This window comes from Tursiops truncatus, chromosome 11 (assembly GCF_011762595.2).
Source record: "Tursiops truncatus isolate mTurTru1 chromosome 11, mTurTru1.mat.Y, whole genome shotgun sequence".
In the NCBI taxonomy this organism is placed as follows: domain Eukaryota; kingdom Metazoa; phylum Chordata; class Mammalia; order Artiodactyla; family Delphinidae; genus Tursiops; species Tursiops truncatus.
The window spans coordinates 3,407,562-3,429,441 of record NC_047044.1 but is presented as its reverse complement, the minus strand read 5'-3'; the positions used below and the strand labels follow the sequence as shown (position 1 = coordinate 3,429,441).

At 57.3% G+C, this 21,880-nt stretch overlaps 1 protein-coding gene across 4 annotated transcripts in view; it reads right to left on the bottom strand.

The window, feature by feature from the left end:
* The window catches only part of CELSR1 (cadherin EGF LAG seven-pass G-type receptor 1), a 150,743-nt gene that overhangs the window by 77,908 nt on the left and 50,955 nt on the right, over positions 1 to 21,880 (bottom strand). For all 4 annotated transcript variants that reach the window (XM_073788046.1, XM_073788044.1, XM_073788045.1 and 1 more), the window contains exon 2: positions 16,775 to 17,413. In XM_073788046.1, coding sequence (XP_073644147.1) covers positions 16,775 to 17,413 — 639 coding nt within the window. The remainder of the gene's footprint in view (positions 1 to 16,774; positions 17,414 to 21,880) is intronic.

The window sequence follows — 21,880 nt, the reverse complement described above, 5'->3', positions numbered from 1 at the left end:
ACTCTGCACTCAGATCCTCCTCATGAAATCCCTCACCCAAAGTTGCATAGCCCCTGCTGGGACAGCTCACACCCAGCGACGGGCGAGCGTGGAGATGGAGGGGCCCACAGCCCCCTGGGCTAGTGCAGCCGCCTCGGCACTGTATCTCCAGAGCTGAGACGTGGGGTCCACAGAGGCTTTTGCTGCCACTGCACTGCAGCCCGACCTCTCCTCTGCGCGGCCCTGGGTGCCCCCCACCCCTGCCCCCGCCCCTGCCCACGGCGTGGCTCCCGAGAAGGCAGATGTCGAGCCTCAGGGTCTGTTTCCCAGTGTGCAGATTTTAGAGAGCTCGATAATTGACTGGTGTAAGAAAATCCTTTCAACCTTCCAAGGGAGGCTTCAGAACGAGCTTCCTTTTGAGGAACAGGTGAAACTGATCTGTAATTAGCATAACAAGCATCAGAAACAAATCTGAACTTCCTCTACTTCTCCCGAGTGTCTTCCTTTCCAGGTTGCAACACCCGAGAATGCACAACTTGCTAAGCAAAGTAGCCCAGTCTGAGTCCCTCAAAAACAGGGAGGAGTGTCGCAACCACTGACCTCTACTGAACTACAGAACCGTGCAGGGGCCACCAGGCCGGGGACCCAGGGCAAAGCCCACCCCAGGGCCAGACAGTGTCAGGTGGGTTCTTTTTCGTCCCCCTCCTCCCCACCAGGCAGGGCAGGGAGGGAGAGGCCAGAAATCCCAGGTCACCCACCTGTTCTCCCCTAGCAGGGGCTGCCCCCAAGGAACCTTGTGAGCAGAGGATTCACATGCTGCTCAGAAGGAAAAGGACGGCGGCCCACCCGGCTGCAGACCCTCCTCTCAGCTCCACCAGCAATGGAAACCGTCTGATCTCCCCCCCACTGCCCCCCTGCCCGCTCCCGGGTTAGCAGGGTGCCCTGCCGGCCCCACAACACTGGGCTCGGCCCAGTGCATGTGCCCACGCATGTGCACACATGACCTCACACACACGCGTGTACACACCCGTGCCCTCACACCCAGTCACACGCTGCTGCCACATCTTCGCACATACACCCTCACACACTCGTCTTCACACGCATTCACACCCTCAGCCACACACGTACATACCTGCACAAACACACACACCCACCTTCACACCCTCTCACACACACTCTCACGCTAATCCCCGCTCCTGGCATCTTCTCCAGGTGGGCAGCCTGCAGCCTCCTTAAATTCTAGTCATTAATTTTAAATGCTTAGCTGAAAGTGTATTTGTTCTTCATACACTGCAAATTCTTTAATCTCTACTTTTAAAATACATGTGACGTCTGGGAGTGTTTGCCTTCCAAGCCCCAACTTGGCAGGTCAAGGGCATTCTGAAATAATAAAGCCGCCGTGAGAGGACGGGGCGGGCCGTGCTCCGCAAACCGTGACGGCAAACAAATGGGGGCCTGGCACGGCCCCTTCCCACGGTGCTCTGCCTGTGGTGTTCCAGGATCCTGCCCATCCGGGCTCGGCCCAGGTGGTCAATGTCACCACCAGGATGAAAGCACAGCCCACGCCCCCAGTGCGGCCACAGCAGCTCCCAAGCTCTGCCCTCGTGTTGACTGGAAGTCTCAACTCCTCCACCTCTACCGAAGCATCTGAGGACTCCTACGATGCCCTCTCGAGGGCCACCTGCTACCGAGGCCCAGATAAGGCAGGCCCTGAGCATGTGCACACACACACACACACACAGCACCCTTCATTCAATTCCCGAAGACCTGAATTTGACTTTGCCGACAGTATTTCTGCTCATGTGTGGTTTTCAGCGGCTGCAGGGAAGCCTCGCTCCTCAGGCCACCCCTGTGAACAGGAGGACGACAGAGCAGGACCCGTGCTACCCACAGCCACGCTGCAGCTCAGGCGGCTGCCTTAAAGCATCCGCTGTCCCGTGGAAAGGGCGTGATGACGTGTGGGATTATCCTGTTCCTCTACTTAACCAATCGTGCAATTTCAAATCAGCTGCAAATAAAGCTACGTCTCCGTGAAGTTGTTTGTTTTAAGCACAAAAGATATCGTTTCATTTCCAACAGGTCGTTGTAGTATTCATTTCCTGGGGCTGCTGTAACAAGTACAACAAATCTGGTGCCTTTCCAAGAACAGAACTGTGTTCTCTCATAGCTCTGGGGACCGAAAGTCCAGAACGAAGGTGTGGGCAGGGCCGTACTCCCTCCGCAGGCTCCAGGGCAGGACCCTTCCTGCCTCCCCAGCTGATGGGGGCTCCCCGTGTTCCCTGGGCTGTGGCTTCATCGTCCATCTCTGCCCCTGTCATCACATGGCCGTCTTCCCTGGGTCTCGAATCTTCCCCCCTCCTTTCTCTTATAAGGACGCCCGTCACTGGATTCAGGGTGGACCCTAAATCCAGGATGATTTTACTGTTCATCGAGAGCCTTACTAATGACACCTGGAAAGACGCTATGTCCAAAGGAGGTCACGTTCTGAGGTTCTGGACACGAATCTGGGGGTCATACTACTCAAGCACTCCAGCGGCCCTCCACGCCTGTCCTAGAGCTACAATCATAGCAAACGCTGGCCTCTGCAAACACAGAGTCCCGAGGGGAAGCAGCAGCTAACCCTGTGGGGCTGCATTCCCCAGCTTCCAAGACACTCACCCGGCTCTGGTTTCTCTGCCCTCTGGGAATGCTCCTCCCGGCCTCTCCCACCAGGCCAGTAAGGGGCGGTGGGCCAGGGCCAGCTCCCCACCTCCGCAGCCGTGCCTCAGGCCCCTCCTCTGGGGCCCACACGCAGCCATCCAACCCTTTCTGCCCTTGTTCTCTCCTCCGCAAACCCAGGCTTCAAACCTGTCTTCCCTCACCAAGCTTGTTCTCCGGGTCCCCCACCTGGAGAGGGTCCTGCAGCTGCCCAGAGAGGGGCCCAGGAGCCCCGGAGCCATCCCCTCCCCTCCTCCCTTGTCCCCACCAGTGCCATCCCCCAGGGTCCGTGTCACTCGCCTCCACTGCCACCTGCACCCCAGCCGACACCAACCCCGATCTGCACAACCACGGACAGTGACCATCTCTCGGGTCCCTGGACCCACGCCAGCTGCTCATCACCTCACACATCTGCCTGTTCTCCACAGAGGCTTGCAACAATCCCGCTGCTCCGTAAAGACCCTCCCACCCTGCAGCCCGGCCCTCGGCCACGCGCCAGCCCCGTCTGCGCCACGCGCACCACCTCTCACGCCGGCCACACGGTCTCCCTCTTTGAAGGGAGGTTGGGGGATTCAATAGGCTAATGGAGACGGCCCCCTAGGTAACACTCATGCATATTCACCACTGGCAAGGATCACCCCCTGGTGACCCCCTTCTCTGTGCCTGGCATCCTCTCTGCTGGGCTCTGCAGGTGGCTGCCCTGTGCCTGGATGCAGCTTCATCTCAGGCACCGTGCATCCCCTAGGGAGGCTTCGCCCGCCCACCTGACCAGGGCCAGGGCGCCCAGGACAGACCCTGATGGCCCAGAATCTCCCCTCTCCAGAGAGCGCCCACCCCAGCTCCAGGGTGACACCTGCTGTGCAACTGTTCCCCAGCCTCTGTCTCCCCAGGCTCTGGGGCAGGGGCAGGGGCAGGGGCAGGGTCTGTCTGGGGGTCAAGTCTAAGAATATCCAGCACACAGAGGGTGACTGACAAACGCCCGGCACGTAGCAGGTACTCGACGAATGCTTGTGAGAGGGAGTCTTAAAGTGCCAGGATTTCCCCCCTTCCAAGCCAGTGAAGAATCCTGTACAGAATTATAAAACCTGCATGGTTCACAGGTTTGATTCAAACAGCGTTGGGAATTGGATGATCTAATGAATGAAGAATTAATTCTACAGATAAACACGCTTTTTTTTTAATAAAAGGCAGTGAGGACTCTTGAGTATGCAGGTTTCAGATGAACTGGGTCCCCTGGAAAGGGTCTCGTCTCTGGGTTCCAGGACCTTCGTTCAGGCCAATCCCAGGCCCCCGTGCGCGCCTTAGCAGGGTGCTTTCCATGGCAGCCACTCCAGCTAAACCGCACAGTAATCCACTTACGTGTTTCTTTAACTGTATCTTCTCCTCGGGGCTGTGCGGGCAGATCCCGACGGCCAGCCCTCGGGGGAAAGCCCTGATTTGCAGAACTGTCCCGTTTCCATGGGACATCACAGCCAACCTGGCATCAGAACTCAGAGTTGTGAAGAGATGTGATAGGATGGTTTTTAATTCTTAAAATCATCTTACTTTAGGCAAATAATTAGGACCAAATTTAGTGAGCCCTATATCTTTTTTTTAACATACAGCTCTTACATGAAACACTATTTAATGCAATAAATGTTCTCAGATATGCTTACTTAACAAGATTTAACTTCACCTTTCCTCGTCTAAGAATCCTCAAAGTAAATGTGGGCTTCCAAAATTTCTTCCAAGCATCCCAGTATCCTGCTTAGAGTCAGATGCTCGCTCTGAGCCATTCAAAACCTGGGGAGAGTTCCCCCATCCTCCTCTTGTGCACCCCCAACCCATTATGACTGCCAGCCTCACCCGCCCACCGAGGATGAGGTTCACCCGAGCAAGCTAAGAGCCTTGCTCAATAATTCATGTAGCACTGCAACCCCCTGCCGAGGAGGACCTGAGGCCTGGCTTCCTGGTCACGGCTGCAAATGCAGAACCCCGCACGGAAAACTGGAAAAGGACCCCCGCCGCATAAGAAGGCATTCGTAGCTGCAGAACAGGAGCTCCCATGAGCCGAGGCCCCTCTAACCGCCACGTCCCGGTCACTGGATGCCTGTCCCACCCAGGCTTGGGGATGGGGGTGGGAGGGCAACACTGGCCACCCGGGAACCCCAGCCCGTAGTGCCAAAGCCACAGACCCTCGGGTGGGGAGCGTTAAGTGCCCTAGAGAAGCACCAGCTTCACAGAGCTTAAACGAGGGCTCGTCTGCAGGGTTACAGGGGCGGAGGAGGCCTCGCAGCCCCTGGTGTGGGAACTCTCACACGCCCCCATCTTACAGACCGGAAACTGACACCCGGCACAGGGAATAAGAATACCATTTTTTGTTTGTAACCGAAAAAGATATTCCTTAAATGTAAGGGAAACGGAGGAAAAACATAGTGCCTGAGTGGGGGAGCCTCTGAGCTGGGCTGTGCAGGAGCGTCCATGGCGGTGGAGACGGCTCGGCCCCAGAAAGGGCCCCAGCAGAAGCACAGGGATATCGGGGGCTGGGCCGGATGCTGGGCGACGGGTGCGCACCTGGTCAGGTCTGCGATGGAGCGGGGGACAGCCAAACACCCCTCGCTGTAGAGAGACCTGTGGGGAGCAGGGCTGGCAGGGGGAAGGTAAAAGGCACAGGAGTGTGTGCGTGTGTGTGTGTGTGTGTGTGTGTGTGTTATGTGATGTATGTCTGTGTGGCGTGTACATGTGATGTGCGTGTGTGTGTTATGTGATGTATGTCTGTGTGGCGTGTACATGTGATGTGTGTGTGTGGTGTGTGATGCGTCTGTGTGTGGCGTGTATATGTGGCGTGGGGTGTGTGCGCACGTGTGTGGGACAGTCACGGCAGGTCTGGGGGAGGAGGGGCAGGGCGGGAAGCAGGAGATGACGGTGTGAACGTGGTTCCCGCCAAGAGGCGCTTCAGAAGATGCCGGGGTGGGGGCCCGCGGAGGGGAGCGCAGCCAGGCCGAAGCCCTCGGCCCTGGAGGGGGGCCAGGGCTGGGCCCCAGGAAGGGAAGGGAGCGTAGAGGTTTTTACGGCTTCAGTTTTTCGATAAATAAAGAGACAATTGCCTTCTGGTCCTAAGCGATAGCTCAGGGCTTTGAACTAGAAAAACTAGACTCTGCGGAGGCAGTGATGCACCCGCACAGCTTGTGTTGGAAGCTTCAGGAGCACGGAGACAAGGACAGGGTCTCTGGAAAGTTTAAACACTGAAAACCATCGGTCCGTCCACCCTTCCATCCACCCACCCACGGCCTAGGCACACCCTCCCACCTAACCCCCCCACCCCGCAGAGGTGTCCAGAGCAGGCTTCCAACCACTGACTCCGTTTCCCAGGCTGGAAACCCTCCCTGAAGGCAGGATTTCTGTCTCTGGCCCCGGGGCTAGCCTAGCCCCTAGGCTAGCCGGGGTCAAGGTGAGATCGGCTAATTCTGTGAAGCCCCTGAGCTGAGCACCTGTCACGTGGGGCTGTCACACGACCCCCTGCTCTGAACTGGCTTCTTGAGCCTGGAGGCCCCATCTGTCCACCCCAAGCCCCGCACTGGCCCTCTCCCCGCCCCCAGCTCCCTTCAAGCCTCTCGCCCTCCGCCTCTGAGTTTCAAGGTTGTTGAACTGCCTCACCTCCTGGCCCGGCCCTGGAGCCCCCTCCCCTATGGGGCGAGGCTGCCAGGATGGGCCCCTCAGAGGCCAGACACCTGCCCACACCACGGGGAGGGGAGGCCGGAAGCCCAGACCATGGCAGGCCTGCCCCAGGCTGGGGCTTCGGGGTGACTTCACTACTGTCTTTGAAGCAAATTCCCAGAACCCCGACACACCCATCTTTTTAAAATATAAATTAAAAATGCATTCCAATGCCAAAAATAATGATTCCAGCTTCTCCACGGCTCCTGGCTGTAAGTCAAGAGTTACCTACACACCTGAGAGGTTGAAACCCGGCGAACCTGAAAAATCACAGTGCTTTCCAAACTCCTGGTGCAGGTACACGGCCCGGCCCGGCCCGGCCCGACCCAGCCCAGCCCAGCCCAGCCTGCAGCCATATTTGGGGACCCCCTCCTTTCAGAAAGGGGGTGCTCTCCCTAACCCCTCTCCTCACATCCATTGAGGGGTAGAAAGGGGGTGCTCTCCCTAACCCCTCTCCTCACGTCCATTGAGGGGTGGGGGGAACAGAAAATAACCAACCCTGAAGTCAGCTAAACGGTGGCTCCTAAAAGATACGTCCAGGGCTTCCCTGGTGGCGCAGTGGTTGAGAGTCCGCCTGCTGATGCAGGGGACACGGGTTCGTGCCCCGGTCCGGGAAGATCCCACATGCCGCGGAGCGGCTGGGCCCGTGAGACATGGCCGCTGAGCCTGCGCGTCCGGAGCCTGTGCTCCGCAACGGGAGAGGCCACAACAGTGAGAGGCCCGGGTACCACAAAAAAAAAAAAAAAAGATACGTCCACATCCTAATTCCCGGAACCTGTGACTATCACCCCATGTGGCAAAAGAGTGACAATCATGTCACGTGGCAAAAGATGTGATTAAATTAAGGATCTTGGACTGAGACCCTCCTTATTAGCCGGGTGGGCCCTCTGCAATCACGCGAATCCTTACGAAAGAGGGGCAGCTGCAGTTTACAGACCATGTGAGGACGGAGACACAAGCCCAGGGAGCCCGAGGGCACCACGGCTGGAAGAGACAAAGGGACCCGCCCCTGGTGTCCCCAGAGCCTTCGGGGGGAGCGGGGCCCCGCCCACACCTTGATTTCAGAATTCTGACCTCTGGAACCGTGAGAGGATGAATTTCTGCTTGTGTTAAGCCACCCAGCCTACAGTCTTCTATTCCGGCAGCCACAGGAAACCACTACAAATCCCAAACACACCACGGAAACCGGACAGACTCAGCAGAAATCTCTTCCTGGGGACAGTCCCCTAAGGAAGCAGCGCCCCTAACACCTTTCAGCGACTCCGTAAGCCTCAGCAGAGCTGGAGCCGTGGAAGAGAAAGCCCCCTCTGTCCCCCAGGTCTTTGTGGTGCCCAGTGGGCCGCAGCTAAGGACCCAGGAGGCATCAAATGAACACACAGGTGGACCCCAAAATCTTGGCTGCCAAAGCCAGTGGGGGAGGCCCCCCAGGGGGCCGGACACTGGCACGTGGGGTGCCTGGGGCAAAGGTGCACCTGGTGACCAGGGGAGAGTTCACCGAGCTGACCCCCAGGGCCTGAGCGTCCAGAACCCCATCTTGGCTCCTGAACCCCCTGAAAGCAAAGGCAGGGCTCTTCCCAGCCAAGGATGTGGGCTCAGAAGGATACAGCTGGTGGCAGCTCAGGAGACATCTGGGGTCCCAGAATGGTGGAGGGTCCCACCCCGGGGCAGCCTGGGCCCCAGCCAACATCCCCCAGGGGCCTGGTGGGAGGGAGGCTCACTCTGTCCTGGGGCCCGACGGGGAGGCTGTCCAGGGCCCTCCTTGTGCCCTTGTGGGCCTCTGCAGGCCTCTCTCCAGAGACCATGGGATGGGGGGCGGTGCACAGCCTGGAAACTGCCTCATCCAGGGAGGCCCCGGCTTTGGAAGAGGTTACCCAGAAACCCCGGGGCCAGGGCATCTGTCCTGCAACGTCCCAAGAACCAGCTCCAGGATAGCATCTCAGACACAGGACTATGATTTAGTTCTAATGACATGCAGCCCTCTGAGGGTCGGGGCACGGGAGGGCCTGGGGAGGTCTCCTGGAGAGGGTGGGCTTGCGTGGGTGGGGTGGGAGACGCCCTGCACCCCAGGGAAGATGGAAGCCTGGAGGCCGGGCTGAGGGTCCCTGCTGACCATGGGAAGAACCTGTCGGTGGAAAGTAAACTCGCAGCTGTGGGCAGCGAGGCTGGAAAGGGGCGTCCCCAGCGCTTTATCAGCTAGTAGGGAAACCGTGCCAACTCTGAAATGGCGACGTGTCCAAACTCAGCCGGAATGCTAACTAAAACCTTAATCATCCCTGCACAACAGCGGCTCGGCCCCCGATGGTTCAAATTCCCCTTCCCGCGTGGTGCTGGGAGGAAGGACGCTCCCGGGACAGATGAACACCCAGAGAAGAGCGCGCGTTCTTTATTCGCCGCTTGGACTCAGGACAGCCGCGTTGCCCTGGCTGACACCCACTCCCTCCTCCAGCTGCGCCCGGCGACCCCAGCAGAGAAGTCTCACCCCGTTACCCCAGCCCTGCAGGCACTGGGAGCACGACAAGAGACATCTGTCTGTCCACATCAGGGAAAGGGCTCAGGAGGGGGCGACGGGCAACAGCGTGAGCGGAGACCACTCTCCCTGGGGAAGTCGGGGGTGGCCCCTCACGGGTCAAGGGCTCAAACTGGACTCCCAGTAACTCCTGGTGGCCCTTGGTCCACGTGGTGCCTCCAAGGAACAGCGGGGACGGACCCCAGTGCCGATGGCAAAGGCCTCGCTTACTCCTCCCTCCACAAATACTGAGCGTCAAGGGGGTGCTGGGCGCCGGTGGGAGAACACGGAGCCCCGAAGACATCCACATCCTACTCCCTGGGGCCTGAGGCCATGTGCCCTCACACCACAGAAGGGACTTGGCAGGCGTGGGTCAGGTAGGGATCTTGAGACTTGAGACAGGGAAGTTACCCTGGACTCCTGGGGGCCCGGGGTAATGGCCAGGGTCCTCGTGGGGGACGAGGGTCAGCAGTGAAGCTGTGATGACAGAGGCAGGGGCTGGCCTGAGGTGAGGAAGGGCCGCCAGCCAAGGGAGGCAGGCAGCCTCTAGAAGCTGGAAAAGGAGAGATTCTCCCCCGGCGCCTCCAGCAGGAACTCGGCGAGAGTAACTCCGTGCTGCTTAAGCTACTCGTCTGTGGGACTCGGTCACAGCAGCTGCAGGACACGAGCTGAGGGCGGGAAGGCAAGGCCAGGCCTGGCTCTCATGGAGCTGCCTTCCGGCTCTTTCTGCAGAAGCAGGTGCTCTCCACATGCGCACACACCGGATACTCACAGCCTGCATGGGGGAGACTCCCGGCAGGAACTGGCCAAGGAGCCTCGCCTCCCCTCGGACAGCGGGTACGACGACCCAGGAAGGTTCTAACAGCACGTGGCCTGTCCTCGGGCCACTCTGCTCACCGTGGTCAGACATTTCAGCGTATACCTGTGTTCCTCACCGACCCACGCCCTGCGCCCAGCTCATCTGACCCACCTAGAAGCTGGCTGGGTGGACACGAGGAACGCTTGTTTTCAGCTCTCTGGAAAGAAAACGAACCACAGGAGCCTGTCAGAGTGTCCTCCGTCCCAGCAGACGCTCGACAAGCAGGTCGGCAAGCAGTGGCCATCACCACCAACCCCCAGAAGTCCTGCGGCCCGTGGAACTGTGTTCCCAGCAGCCAAATCATGTTCAATCCCTAACCCCTGGTGCTTGTGAATTCATCTCACTTGGAAATAGGTTCTCGCAGATGTGATCAGGTTAACATGAGATTATACTGGACTAGCGGGGGCCCTAGTCCAATGACTGGTGTCCTTTTAAAATGAGAGAAATTTGGACACAGAGACAGAACACACCGGGGGCGGGGGGTGCCGTATGAGGACAGAGGCAGAGACTGAAGACATGCAGCTACAAGCCGAGGACCACCCAGGACCACCGGAAGCTAAGAAGAGGCAGGAAGGACCCTCCCCTGGGCCTCTGCAGGGAGCACGTCCCCGCCGACACCTTGATTTTGGACTTCAGGCCTCCAGAGCTGTGAGAGAATAAATTTATGTTATTTTTTATCTTAATAAATTTATTTTATTTTTGGCTGCGTTGGGCCTTCGTTGCTGCGCGCGGGCTTTCTCTAGTTGCGGTGAGCGGGGTCTATTCTTCATCGCAGCGCACGGGCTTCTCATTGCGGTGGCTTCTCTTGTTGCGGAGCACGGGCTCTAGGTGCGCGGGCTTCAATAGTTGTGGCACACAGGCTCAGTAGTTGTGGCTTGTGGGCTCTAGAGCGCAGGCTCAGTAGTTGTGGCACACGGGCTTAGTTGCTCCGCGGCATGTGGGATCTTCCCAGACCAGGGCTCGAACCCGTGTCCCCTGCATTGGCAGGTGGATTCTTAACCACTGCGCCACCAGGGGAGTCCAATTTCTGTTATTTTAATCCACCCAGTGTGTGGTCCTTTGTGACAGTAGCCCCAGGAAGCTAACAGAAGCCGTTAGCCCCCTCCCTGTCCCCCGTGGCCGTTTGGCTGTGCAGGGACACCCAGGCCAGACGCAAGGAGGGGAATTATTCTGTTTGTCAAAACCCCAGCTTTGGGGGAAAGAATTCCATGCAAGAGGAAAGGAGATCCCTGGCTAAATTTATCCCCACCGCAATCTCCCTGTATATGATTTTAATGGAAAACAAAGTCTTCCTGAAGTGCAATAATGCCCTAGCTTTACAATAATGTACTAGAGAAACGCTGGATATCCCCAACCTGGAACCGGTAGAAAGAGCCCAGCGTCAAAGACGGCAGAGGTGCTAAAGAGAGAGAAACCTGGAGTAATCCTGAGTATTTGAAAAGTACATTTTCCTAAGAAAGGATTCTGTTTCTGCTTTATTTGAGATTTTAATTATAGGCCAGGTAACGATTTTCATTTTGAATGATAATTAACTCTCCGGTTTAAGGACCAAATTCAACTTGACGACAAACTCTTCCAAGTGGAGCTTTAATCCAGTAAATTGCAGTAAGTGCAGCAAACTCATTTCTCTTGTGTTATGGGAATGTCACCCCACAGGAGGACAGCACGGCTCAGACGCACGAAGCATTTTTAGTCTGATACGGGGGTGCAGGGTCAGTGTACCCCAGGACGATGGAGACACTATTACTCTGATGAGAGAATTCAAGACAAAACTCAGAGCTGGAGTAAGAATCAGAGAAGAATTGATTTAAATTTTTCCCCATGAGCAGAAAAGATGATTCGATTTTTACATTACAAGTTTCTCTTGGGGCTTCCCTGGTGGCGCAGTGCAGGGGACGCGAGTTCGTGCCCTGGTCTGGGAGGATCCCACATGCCGCGGAGCGCCTGGGCCCGTGAGCCATGGCCGGCTGGGCCTGCGCGTCCAGAGCCTGTGCTCCGCAACGGGAGAGGCCACAACAGTGAGAGGCCCGCATACAGCAAAATAAAATAAAATAAAAAGTTTCTCTTGGCCTTGAACCTACACAAAATATCCTGGCCCTGGGGACAGTCAGGGCCCCCAGCCCTGCTGAGGTCACCCCAGGGAACAGTCAGGGTCCCAGAAGCCCCCCTCACAGGACAACTGGGACACCCCATCCTGGGGTTGTTAGCACCAAGCTCAAACCCAGCGTCACTGAGACTCTCTTAAGTGGCCCCTGACCCTCTGATCCCAAAACCAGGCTAAATCCAGCTGGGGCACAAACTTGACGACACAGGGTCCAGCAGCCTGGATGTCCGAAGCCCAGGGACAGCCGTGTGTTTCATGCACAGAGGCAGGACTGTTGGCTGGTATTTGCCGAAACACCCTCTGAACCCAGACAAGCGGCCTGGGGTCTAAACACAGAGGCTCAGGAATAAACGGGACCCTCCCCTCTGTCCCCCCCCGACACGCAGATGACCGAGAGGTCCCTGAAAGCCCTCCTTCCCCGGTGACATCAAAGCTGCCGCCTTCTCAGGAATGCACCCCTGGGCCCACGCGGCTGTGACATAAATCACTGCCCGCTGCTCTCATCCTGGGAGGATGTGTGTGAGGAAGGGGAAGGGATTCCAAGGCAGCCGTGGGCCGGGGCCACGTGGGCACACGGCTGGGCAGTGACCCGAGTGGAGCTTGGTGGGCACACCCACCAGCAGGACAGGAAGGGACACAGCAGACGGAAGGGGGAGCCCCATCCCCTCCAGCTCAGCCACGGGAGCGGCAGAGGCTCTGCTCTGAGCACAGCACAGAATCCCAGAACTCCAGGACGTCTTCTGAGGCCTGCGAGGAGGAATGGCCCAGTTAACCCCTGACCCCGTCGTCCCGCGTCGGTATTTATCACATGCCTACCTGACGGACAAAGATGCTGGACGCAGCGGGGAGGGAGCAGACAGCACCAAGCAGATGTGGACTCGAGCCGCCGACCTCTGCCGTGGGCGAGGGGCGGGCAGGGGAACGGGGACACGGAGGTGACGTTCGGGAAGACAAGGGAAAGCGCACTCGAGGGGCAGGGCCCCGGGGAGAGGAGCCGGGCTTGTTTCTGGAAGGCGAGCAAGGGGCAGTGGGGTGGGGCGGGGCCGGCCCCTGAGGCTCTGGAAGGAAATCCCCGGGGCCCCCCACCCGGCTCTGCATCTTGGTATCCCTGAAATGGGTGACCACTGTCCCTGCCTCATGGGGTTGTGACAGGCACGGGGAAAGGGCCTGGAGCAGAGCCTGGGTGGACACGTGCTCTCCGCCACGTCAGCGAGGCGTGATTAGACCCTTTAATTAGGGAGACGACGCCTCAAGAGGCCACAGGACCCGGACGCAGAATCACATCCTGAGGCTTGCCCCGGATGGGTTCAGTCCAGGGTCCTCCTGGGCGGGAAGAGTTTCCTGCCACCCCCTCGGGTAACAGGGTGACGGCGAGTGAAACCCTCTCCCTGGGGCCACTGCTCAGCGACGGCTCTCCTTCTCACCCATCACACTTCATTCGGAACCCTGCACGCAGAAGGCGCTTTTTAATAGACGCTGTGGAGTCAAGGAAGCAAGAGAAAGGACCCAGTAAACAGGCAAACCAGGCCATTCCGCCCTCGAGGCATCCACGGGGCGGACAAGCCTGAGCTCAGAGGCCAGAGCACCGGGTTCGAATCCTGACTCACCCCCGCCCGGGTCTAGAGCAGGGCTCCTCCCTCCACCACAGACACGAGGACCATTCTCCGTCGGCGGCACGAGCACCCCACCCCCAGCTGAGACAACCAAAAACCCTTTGGATACTGTCATGTGTCCCCCGGGGACAGAATCACCCCCGCTGAGAACCTCTGGGCTAGAAACTTTAAGGTCCCGTACCACAGTCTCTCCATTTATAAAATGGGGACGTACAGTGCCAGGAGGACTGGGGTAACAGTGTAGCATCATCTGGAACAGTACAGCACGTTAAGTGCCCAATAAGTACTATTTGCAGGTCGCTGCTGTCCTGAGGGTCCTGGAAATAAGTGGATCACACCCAAAATGAGAGCAGAGCAACCAACGCGTGAACAAGGCACTGAGAAAGTTTCCAAGATCGACAGTCACTGTCCAAGGAAGTTGGGAAAACTTCCAGAACCTTCCGACAGCAGGGACAGCGCTGAGCTGGGTCCTGAGGTAGATAAGGACAGAGGGACGGCAGGTGCGGGGGTGGGGAGATGGGAGGAACGGGCTACGTCCTTGGGGAGCTTAACCAAAAGCAAAGCCAAAACCAAAGCTATGCTGTTCACAGGCCGGAAGACAGAGGAGCCGGGACCAAGGAAGCCGGCGCACGTGCTTGTCACACAGGACAGTCGCTGAGCTGCGCCGCGATGCCTCCAGTCCTTCTGTCCCCGTTCCCTTCCGAGTGGGGTCCCCTGCAGACCCCCGCCAGGCCCCCACGCAGAGCCGTGAGAAGGGGAGATGCCTTCTCCCTGCAAGGACAGGGGGGTCATGTTCCCTGGGGCCTCAGAGCTTCCCTGAGGCCAGAGTGGACTGAAGAAACACAGGGGAGCTGTCGGGGTATTTTTCCAGCATCAAATTCATGAGCTTTTCCTGAAATTAACTGATACCTTCCTTCACCCAGCTCGTCTCCCGTCTGGCAACACAGGAAGCCAGGGTCCTCCGGAGGCCTTGGGCCCCTTCCAGCTTCCCGCCCGCCAGGCCCGAGCTCGGCTTACCAGGGAGCAAGTAATAAAAGTCTGGCGACGACAGCACGGCTTTCACCGCGAATAAATGGGTTCAATTACCTGAACCAAGAGAGCAGGGCTTCAAAGGAAGAAAGGAAGAAAGAGAGGAAGGGGGACCGAGGAAAAATAATCAGTCTGAATCAGTCTTATCTCGGAGGGAAATACATATGATAATTTAGTACCAAAGACATTCAAATTAGCCCCCTGCCAATCAAGACATTTCAGTGGTGATGACACAGTGGGTCATTCCCAGGCATAATTTCTCTAGAAATGACTCTGGCGATGAAAACAAAATTTGAGAACTCTGGAAGTCCTTTCCACCCAATGGGTTGAGGCCTCTTTGGAGGGGATCCAGGGTCCACGGGTCCCTAGCGGCCTCTACTTATCCTGCCCAGACACGGCCCCAAGCTCACATCCGGGACTCCTGGAAGCCAGGACTGCTGCTGCAGCCGCGAGACAAGCTGGTGTCCTCGACCGAGGTAGACCCCACCCTTCAGATCCATCTTCAAGATGAAATCACCAGATTCTGGGGGTGCTTAGGGGTGCCCCCCACCAGGTCCCCACCACTACATGTCTCCACCAGGGAGAGGGCCGGTCACCTTGGGGGGCCCACCCGATTGGGCAGGGGTAGGTCCGCTGCGTGCGCTGGCCGGGCATATAGCAGGCACTCAACTAATACTCCTGGAGCGAGTGGACAACTGCTCACTGGCTGACTCCCCGGAGGGCACCAGGCTCTGTCCCGGGGCCCGGGGCTACAGCTTCCCCACTTGAAGCAGGAGTCATCCGCAGAAGCTCTCCCCCATCCAGGCCCCGTGGCAGGGAGGGGGACAGGGACACCAGCCCCGCGGGGGACGCTGCTCCGCTGTGAGGGAGGCCGACTGTGCTGCGGCTGGCACACCTGGTCAGGCACTCCAGAAGAGGCCGAGGTGCCACCTCAACGCCGTGGAGAGGGAAGGGGAGGAGGGAGAGGACCCCCACCTGCGTGGCACGGCTCCTCGGCACACCCAGAGCCCCCTGATGACTCAGGCGTGGGCTTGGGGGCTGGAGTCGCCTTTGCCTTCCTTCCCGGCTCAGCACCAAGCTCCAGCGTAGCCAGTAATTTAGGGTTAACACTTGAGAGACCGCGGGGAAGAGATCTCCAGAGCTGGACGGGACGGATGGACAGGCAGACAGACACAGACGGGCGAGGGGAGGAGAGACACAGGCAGGCGATCGAGCCTTTCTCGCCGCAGCGGTGCCAGCGGATTATAACCAGGCTGGTGCTCAGAAGCGGCAAGCCGGGGCGCACACCCATCTCCCCAGGCTGCCCGACACCCCCCCTTCTGGCTGGGGCTCCTCCCTTCAGATGCAAAGCACCACATGGCCGCCTTCCTCTATCTGTGCTCCCACCCCAGGCTTGCTCCCTTCCTGCCCGATGAATACCTGTTAATCCTGTAAGCCCCGTCCTAGGCTCCATCAGTTGCGCTGCGTCCCACACGCACGGAAACCATTTCTCCAGTGTTTACACCAAACACGTCAACCGAGGACACAGTCCGCGGAAGACTCTCAAAACCACCTCCGGGACGAATCAGGTCCCACCCAACCTCAGAGAACTTTCCAAAAAGACAGACGGCCACCCTCTGCCACAGTATACTTGTTTGTCAAGTGGGCCGTCCTGCTATGTAACAGGCCATCGAAGATCAAAGCAAGAGCATATGTTTCTGCACTGCTCTCGGCGGGTTTTTTATTTTTAAAAACAACCGTTGGCTGCCTTTAGAGCAATTCATCTTTGTGACAAATCAGGACGTTTCGAGGTAAGTGTATCTTCAAGGCAGAGAAGATGAGAAATTTCTACAGTGACAATGAGGCATGAAAAAACCAACAGTCTTTCCAGACCCAAGTGATCAGCGGCTCACAATTTCTATCCCAGTTATCACACTGTTTTCCAGTAACCAATTAAACTCGAAGTCCGTAATGAACTGCTTTAAATTTGAAGCCACTTATAACAAGCACGTCATTACATACATGCAGATGTTTTAGGTGGCTCTGGCGCTATCATCCTCCTCCTACTGTCCTTATAAAGAGAGTGGCTTAGGTGGCATGGGATCAGTAGAGACCTCGAGGCTGTGCTCAGCAAGTGGCGCCAACGCCCAGGCCCATGGTCCATCCTTTGACCCTGCCCCCGAGGGAAGTGGACAGAGGAAACCACCTGACACCCTCCGACCTGTGGACTGGGGGCCTCGTGTGAAGCAGAGGTGACCCGGGGCCGCCCCACCGCCTGTGCCACCCCGGGACCCGCGAAGGGTGACACGTACCTGTGAAGTCCTCCTGACACTCGCAGGTGTAGCCGCCCTCCCGGCTGCGACACCGGCCGTGGGCACCGCAGGGGCTGGAGTAGCACAGGTCAATCTCGGTCTCGCAATAGTCGCCGGTGAAGCCGGGCGGGCAGCGGCAGCGCAGCCCGTTGACGGGATGGATGGGCCGGAAGAGCACGGTCGGGGAGCTGATGAAGGGGGCCGAGCTGTCGAACTTGAGCACCGACACGCACTTCATGTAGTTCTCGCACGGCTCTCGCAGACAGATGTTGTCGTCGAAGGGCAGGACGCGCTGGGTGGACACGGCCGTCAGCAGCGTCCGGTTCAGGTAGATCTGCTCCTGTAGGTCCTCCGATGGGAAAAACTTGTCCCGGACGCCTCCGGGGAGCAAGGCCGAGAAGGTCACGTTCAGGATGTTGGAGCTGACGTCCGTGTCGTTCTGAATGTTGAAGACGAAGACGGCGTCCTTGGTGGTGGACAGCACCGTGGCCACCCCTTCCACGAAGCGGGCCAGCAGTGGGGACAGGAACTTCTCCTGCGACATGTTCTCCAGGCGCACGGTGATGCTGTTGGTCAGCATGTCGTCCGTGATGACGGTGACCCGCAGGGTGCAGAGCGCCGCCACACTGTGGATGCCGTCTGCGGGACACAAGGGGGCGTCACTCGGGGGCCTGCCTGCCCGGTCCCCACCCCGGCCCGACCGGGAACAACACCCCCGAGCCCCGTGCCCTGCCCCGCCCCACCCATGACCACCACCTTCACCCCACGTCCCAGACCCCCTTCCCCTCCTTCCACACTCGGCTCCCATCACGCCCGTCAAGCTCAGAAGCCCCCAATGGAAACCCCCCAACTGCTCATCAGGGCATCTCAACAACCACCACGATCCAGCCCCCCAGCCTCACACGCTTTGCTCCAGACACGTGGGGACGCAGAGCCCCTGCTTTACCTCCTCTGCACCTGCTCCAGCCACTAGGTGACCCTGCCCATCCCCCAGCCCAGTTCAGACCCCACAGTGTCCAGCACGGTCCAGCCCAGGTACGGCCTTGTCTTGTGCAATGCTGGCGGCTTCCCCGCTCTTAGCTGTGACTGACTTATCTCCAGGCGCCCAGCACACAGGACAGGACAGCACGTGCTCCCTCAGAGAGACACACGAGAGGATGCTGCGTCTCAGCCAGCACAGGTGAACCGCTCACGGAACGAGCCACGTAGGACGTGGGGACTGGAAAGGGTGGAGTATTGGGTTACCAGGTTGAGCACACCATAGGTTCCGAGCCCAGAACCAGAGGAGCTGTCCAGGGGCCGCCACAGGAGCTCTGCTCACGATGGCCACAGGGCAGCAGCATCACCTCCAGGGCAGCCCTGATAGATGCAGCCATGCTGCCCAGAGGGCCTTCACCTGCCTCCCAGTGCCCGGCCCCCCAGATGTGCTCTGGGACCCGAGAAAAACCTGGCAAAGTTCACATCCTTCTGGCTCAGCTCAGATCCGTGTCCCTGCAGCCCTGATGGATCCCCCCACGAGCACACTCACCCCAGTTTCCATGAGGCGTCTGGGCAAGCCCGTGAGCCCCCGGCGGGTCCCACCCCTCTCGAAGCTGTAGCCCGAAAGGCAGGCTTATTTCCAGCTTACTTCAGGGAAGCTGGAGGAAAGTCTTAGGACCACTGAGAGGATGCATTCAGGTGACACCACTTGGAGGCCATCTTGTCACTCTGGACCCAGCACAGTCCCCACCAAGGCACAAGCTTGCAGGGAGCCCTCAGAACAACGGGGAGCGGAGCACAGAAGCTTCTGCGCCTGGGACTGTTTGCCTCAGACGCAGGAGCCATAAGCCACTTTTGGTGGGGAACGCCGCGCGCCACAAAACTTGTCCAGACAATGGAGAAACATAACTGCTCCTCAAGTCACAGCACATTCAGGGGCAAACCTGAGATTCCGAGGGATTCTGAGAACCAGCATCACCCCATTTGAGAGGTGACAAAAACTGAGACCCTGGGGGGCTTCCCTGGTGGCGCAGTGGTTGAGAGTCCGCCTGCCGATGCAGGGGACACGGGTTCGTGCCCCGATCCGGGAAGATCCCACGTGCCGCGGAGCGGCTGGGCCTGTGAGCCATGGCCGCTGAGCCTGCGCGTCCAGAGCCTGTGCTCCACAACGGGAGAGGCCACAGCAGTGAGAGGCCCACAATCCGCAAAAACAAAAAAACAAAAAAAAAAAACTGAGACCCTGGGAAGTCAAGTTTCACACCCACGAACACACGCTTGGTGGAGGGGGGCCCTGGCTTCCCCCCAGTAATTACGACCATCGCCTAGCAGGTCAGGCACCGAGCATTACTGTTCCATCTGGTCCTCACGATAACCTGGCAAAGCCATATTTTTTTTTTCTTTTTTTTCTTTTTTTTTTTCTTTTTTTTGGCTGCACGGCTCGCAGGATCTTAGTTCCCCGACCAGGGATTGAACCCAGGCCCTTGGCAGTGAAAGTATGGAGTCCTAACCACTGGACCACCAGGGAATTCCCTGGAAGGACCAAATCTGAAAGAGGAAATAATATTTGTATGACCTCGTTGTGGGGAGGGCGCCCCAAAGGCTGGTGTAAAACCCAGAGGCCGGCGAGGTGTGGGCTCAGCTCTGTGTGCAGCTCCCGCAGAGCAGAAGGTGGATGCTGAGACCGTATCTGCTGCTCGCATACAAAGGACCGTTACTCAGCCGTAAAAGGGAATGAAATTGGGAACTGGAGAGACGTGGATGGACCTAGAGACTGTCATACAGAGTGAAGTCAGAAAGAGAAAAACAAGTATCATATATTAACGCATATATGTGGAATCTAGAAAAATGGTACAGATGAACCGGTTTGCAGGGCAGAAATAGAGACACAGACGCAGAGAACAAACGTATGGACACCAAGCGGGGAAAGCAGGGGTGGGGGGGTGGGATGAAGTGGGAGATTGGGATTGACATATATACACTAATATGTATATAATAATAACTAATAAGAACCTGCTGTATAAAAAAATAAATAAAATAAAATTCAAAACCAAACAAAGCAAAGGGCCAGTGGCTGGAATAAGTAATGAGGAAGAGAAATTACGGCAAAAGGTGGCACAGCCCATACGGCACGAAGCCTCAGAGATAGCACCACCCTCCTTCCCTCCCCCACACGCCAGCTACACCCAGGCAACAGGGCACATTTATTCACACTGCGGCCACAGCAGTCGTCCTAAAACACTGGAATGTCCTAAAACGTCCTAAAACACTGTGGCCACAGCACTCATCCTAAAACATCACACCACTCCCTTGGGGCCCCCAAAGGCACCCAGGATAAAACCCATACTGCCTACCCTATCTTATGGTCCTATGTGGTCCGTCCCCGTCACCCTCCCGTGTCTTAGAGACACCTCGCTGCCCCAGGGCCTTTGCACGCTTCATCTTCCTCCTGGAACACCGCCCGCCTTGTCGCCAGTGGCTGCTCCCGGGGCCACCCGGGTCTCAGCTGCATGTCCCTCATCAGAGGGGCCCTCCGCATACCCCATGCTCTGCCACATCCTCACTTTAACTCCCTCACGGGAGCGGCCGCAAGCTGCCTTTTATTTGTTCATATCTGTCTCTCTCCCCGCAGTGAACCCATGAGGACCAAGAACTTGTAGGTCTTTTTCCTGCTGTGCCCGTCACTTCTAGAACAGTCCCTGGCACTCAGAAGCTCCTGGATAAACATTCAGGGAAGGGAGGGAGGGAGGGGAGAGTCCCTCTTCCAGTGGCATCTCTTTAACCCCAAGACTGACACTGACACAAACAGCATCAGAGCCTCCATTTTTCCATCTAAGCTATTTTTCTGTGGGTGTTTCTTTTCTCTCTTTTTTTTTTTGCGAAGGCCCATTACAATAATATAGGATATTGTTTGTTTCCTGGTGGCAGCTGTTAAGAAACAACCTTTTAATCTTAAACCACACACAAATTTGTTCTGGTCCAAGATTCGAGGGTCATGCTGATTTTAAGCTCCAAGTTCAGGCCGTCTGGGCATGCTCCAGGCTCTTCTGCCCACTCCCTCCCCGGGGATGGGGAGGGAGCCCAGGAAGGCACGGCATGGAGGAATGCCCAGGAACAAGGAACCACGTAATGACCAGAAAATAGCATTAAATATTAACTCACGTCCAACATGCTGCAAAATATAATACGCACCTGACTGCTAATTTTACTGTTAATTTCTTTCAAGACCGTGGACCGTCCTGGACTACCAGGTCCTGGAGACAATGAACACGCTCTGTGCTTAACTCATCTGGGTTGGATTTCTAAGTCGCCACGAGCACAAATGCGACTACCCATCAACAGGGAGCCGCTGAAATAAAGGACGGCTGTTCTCCCCCTGTAGCTCGGCTCAGCGAAACCCGCTAGGTGACACTCGCCTCCGCTGGTGTCAGGGCAGATCCAGACAACGTGATGTTAAAGGGGAAAGTCAGTCACTTTCCACACGGAACAAAAAAATATGTTTGCACACAAATCCAGAGTGCCGTCGGCAGGGACAGCAAAAGCTTCAGGGCTGACGGTGATTCTCTCTGGGTCGCTGACTTTGCTTTTCAATAAACTTTTTATTTTGGAGCAGTTCTAGATTAACAGAAAAATTGTGAAGACAGTGCAGAGCGGTCCCGTCTACCCAGCACCCAGGTCCCCCTGCCATTAATACCATTGTGACGTCAGCGTGGGGTATTTGTTAGAATGAATGAAGCGATACGGACACATTATTAACTGAAGTCCGTAGGCCACTCATACTTCCTTGGTTTTACCTACTGTCCTTTCTCTGTCCCAGGACCCCACATGACATGAGTCGTCCTGTCTCCTTGCTCCTCCGGCTGTGACGGACTTTCTCAGACTTTCCTTGTTTCTGATGGACCCTGACGGCTTGGAGAAGTACTGGTCGGGAATGTTGCTGACATTTAGGTCATTTTCGCTTCTTCCCCTAAACTTTCTTGTATCGTTTTATTCTCCTGCCCGAGCACCCATTAGGTTTATCACTTAGAAAAGGCTGTTTTCATTTTGGAAAACACGGAGCTCACCCAGGGCTCCCCGCAACCTCTGCTGTACGCACTTCGTCCGTGGCTGGAAACAACAGCGCCGGAACCA